This window comes from Quercus lobata, chromosome 7, assembly GCF_001633185.2.
Source record: "Quercus lobata isolate SW786 chromosome 7, ValleyOak3.0 Primary Assembly, whole genome shotgun sequence".
Taxonomy (NCBI): Eukaryota; Viridiplantae; Streptophyta; class Magnoliopsida; order Fagales; family Fagaceae; genus Quercus; species Quercus lobata.
This window is the reverse complement of record NC_044910.1, coordinates 38780453-38783731: the sequence shown is the minus strand read 5'-3', so window position 1 is coordinate 38783731 and position 3279 is coordinate 38780453. Positions and strand designations below refer to the sequence as shown.

The window sequence follows — 3279 nt, the reverse complement described above, 5'->3', positions numbered from 1 at the left end:
AAAAAGTATTCTTCCTGGCCTAGAAAAAAATAAAATAATGAAAAACCTAGAGTATATGCTTTTCACAAAAATCAAATGGAGGAGACTGGCATACATGTTATTATCAAATTAATAACCAATTTGCTGCCGTATTATACATCTCAGTTCAATTTTCAAGAAAATGGATGTAAATTGGAATGATAAAATGTTACGAAACCAATGTAGATTTACATATGCCAATCTGACCCTTTTCTTTTTAATTAATGTACTTCCAATATAAACCACAAGTTAATGGGGCTAACAAGTTTCAGACTTCATTTATATCAAAATACAGTGTAACACCACCTCATCGTAAAGGACAACGAAATTTTACACCACAATCACTCCAACTCCACTTGAACTTGTATGACAAACGAACTGATAATTCTAACACCAAGTATTACAAACCAGTGATCTTCACCATCTTGCTCCTCACCAAAAAAAATAAACAAATAAAATAAAGGCCAAGAAGAAAAACAGAGACTCACCATGAACCACAAGTGGAGTAATTGTCTATCCATTTCCATATACTAAATTACCAAAGTGAACAAAAACACCAATCTACAGACACAATGGCAAGGCCGAAATCTTCAACCATTATGAGGATGATCAATTAATGACAAGTGAAAGTACAGTTTTTGCAAGAAAAGTTTCCGAGTGCTTTTAGCAGATTTGAAATCCTCAATCTAAGAAGGATTTGATTTTGAACCTGTATATCAGCTTCTTCTTTTTTGAGGTTGGATTATCAACGGTGAGCAATATTTTGCCTAGTTCATCAACTTTGTAGGTGTGTGAGACCACTGGTTCATCAGATGGAGCCTTCTTCGTGGCTTTCTGTATATTAACTGTATAAGCACCTTCAGCATTGGGCACGAATTCAGCACCATAGCTCACCTCCCAGCCCACTACACGAAGCTCCCAAGTAAGGATGCATTTCTGCAATTTACCCCATCTCCAATTATTAAAAAAACAACCCTTTCAATCATGCATATGCAAGCCAACATTACATATTAAGAATCTGAAGTTAGAATGAGTACACAAAAAAGTATGCAGAACACAAAGTTAATAATGTAATCAGACCTCATAGACTATGATTTCCACAGTTTGCTTGGTTGCTGGTTTAACTGTAATCTCTGTGGCTGGATCAGAAACGCTGAAGTCCGGGTTACAATCACAGTAATCGACACTCAAGCCACCATATTGAACTGGCACTTGCTCGGGAGATATGTATCTAATTTACCAATCAACATCAATTCATAGTTAAAACCAGCCAGCCACAAAGAAGGATGCGAAATTGTAAAACTAAATTAAGGTCCAAAATATGTATAAATAAATGGTTATCCACTAACTTGAAAAGGGTTTCAGCAGATTTTGATGGTCCTGCAAAGACAAACTTGCTCTTGGTCCTCTGGGTCAAGAATGGATTGATGATCGCATAGAAAGCAAGATACCACCAAGGAACATTGATAAACACCTTAAGAAATGAAAAACCAAAAATCAAAACAAGTAATCCAATGAATCTAACAAAACAGAATCAACATAAAAGTCAAGCACCAAATACCCAACATAAACATTCAAATAAGCCCAAAAACAAAAACAATTGGGATATTCTGTTAGAACAATTGTTAAATCGATTAAAATAACCACTTCTTAATAGTTTAAGCTTTTAGGACAATCGGTCACTTATACCTGTTTCGCGACAAATTCAGGATAATTGTCTTGAAGCAACTGAAGAGCTTGTTTGGTAGCCAAACGGAGCTCTCGCTTTCCGGGTCCCGGAGAATTCTTGAGGTCATTAACCTGAAAGAGTGTGGAAACACCAGGTGGATAAAAATCAAGTTTCCTGATACCCTTCTCAAGAAACTGTACCCTCCATTTCAGGAAATTGTCTCTCTTCTCCACATCAGCAAACGCCTTTGCATACAACTCCTTGTTCTGAAACTCACCATAAACATTGTAACACACCGGGTGTCCTTCTCTGTCATATCCGTGCATGAACACCACTTTATCCCACTCATCCCCAAGGTCCTCGTTCACAAGCGCATCGATCCCGAACTGTTTCCTCCATTTGATCGTGTTCTTGATCATCAACAATGAATCTTTCACCTTGAAATCCCTGGCTCGTAAGAACTTGAGAAGAATCACATCGCTCCTGTCATCTTTAAGAAGAGGAATACCCCAGATGGATATTTCTCCTTCTTGTTCTTCTGCTTTGTTTTCCTCCACTTGGCCTTCCTGCTTTTGAGTGAACTGTTTAGTGTCCAGAGCTTCTTGGACGAGTTGCCTCAGGTCTTGTAAAGCTTTTCGCTCGGAATCTGATAGATCGGATAACAGGTTGCTCTCTTCTTTGAAAGAAACAACAGAGTGAGAAATCTGCTTGGTGGGTTTCTCAGATTCCACAGTAGGAACAGCAACAGCGACAGCAGCAGCAGAAACAACCTCTTGCTCTTGGGTAGATGTAGTTTTCACCTCCACTGCAGCTGGCGGCGGCGGCGGCGGTGTGAGAAGCTCTTCTTTCACTGGGGGTGGCTGAGAGAGTGACCCTTCTTCTTCTTCTTTCGCAGTACTCTCAGACTCAGTCACTGTCACAGTGACAACAGCTGCTGGTGCTGGTGCTGGTTCTGGTGGCGGCGGCTGTGACTCTTCTTCTTTATCAGCCGCCACCGCCGCCGCTAGAGATAGATGACTATCGGAAGGTGGTGGGGCCACTGCTTGAGGTGGTGGGTTTGGTGTTTCATCGGCCATTTTGAAAGTGACTGCGCTTTTGCTTTTTTTGTTTTGTGAAGAATAAAAAGAAAAAGAGTGACGATGAGATTTTTAGAATATGATGAGATGAGAGAGTTCGGTGAGACCGACAAAGAGCAAAGTGAGGTTGAGAAATGTCTGGAATCTAATTATAGTAGTAAATATTACTATAATACAAAACATTTTGCTTTTTCATCACCTTTTTACACTTTCCTTCAAAATATAAATATCTTGCCCAACCAAAAGTAATTATTTCCCTATAAAAAAAAAAGTAATTATTCCATTTTCTTTTTAGGTTAATTGTTATACATTACACATGCAATTGAAAACAAAAAGATAAATCACGTACTTTTGATTATACTCTACCAAAAATTTTGAAATTTCGTACAAGTTAATAGCAAACTTAACATAATAATGGTCATAATAAAAGATTGAGGCGTGCAATTTGAAAAGTTTAGAGCATAAAGTATAATATAAGGTATAATTTAAGATGATAAAGTATTTTTTTAACTAAAA

General features: G+C 38.0%; 1 protein-coding gene across 1 annotated transcript; it reads right to left on the bottom strand.

Moving 5' to 3' along the window:
* Nucleotides 1–211: 211 nt before the first annotated feature.
* Nucleotides 212–2896, bottom strand: LOC115953807 (patellin-3-like). Its single transcript, XM_031071606.1, has 4 exons — nucleotides 1708–2896; nucleotides 1368–1492; nucleotides 1099–1249; nucleotides 212–954 (listed from the first exon to the last, which is right to left on the bottom strand). Exons 1-4 carry the CDS (start codon nucleotides 2761–2763, stop codon nucleotides 700–702), a joined length of 1587 nt encoding a protein of 528 aa, XP_030927466.1. The 5' UTR covers nucleotides 2764–2896; the 3' UTR covers nucleotides 212–699.
* Nucleotides 2897–3279: the final 383 nt, after the last annotated feature.

Excerpts from the sequence above, each read along its gene's own strand:
- LOC115953807 (XM_031071606.1), bottom strand. The coding sequence starts at position 2,763 with ATGGCCGATGAAACACCAAACCCACCACCTCAAGCAGTGGCCCCACCA. Across the intron at positions 1,250-1,367 it reads TCTGCTGAAACCCTTTTCAA|ATACATATCTCCCGAGCAAG; the intron begins GTTAGTGGATAA and ends TTGGTAAATTAG. Across the intron at positions 955-1,098 it reads TGGAAATCATAGTCTATGAG|AAATGCATCCTTACTTGGGA; the intron begins GTCTGATTACAT and ends GGTAAATTGCAG.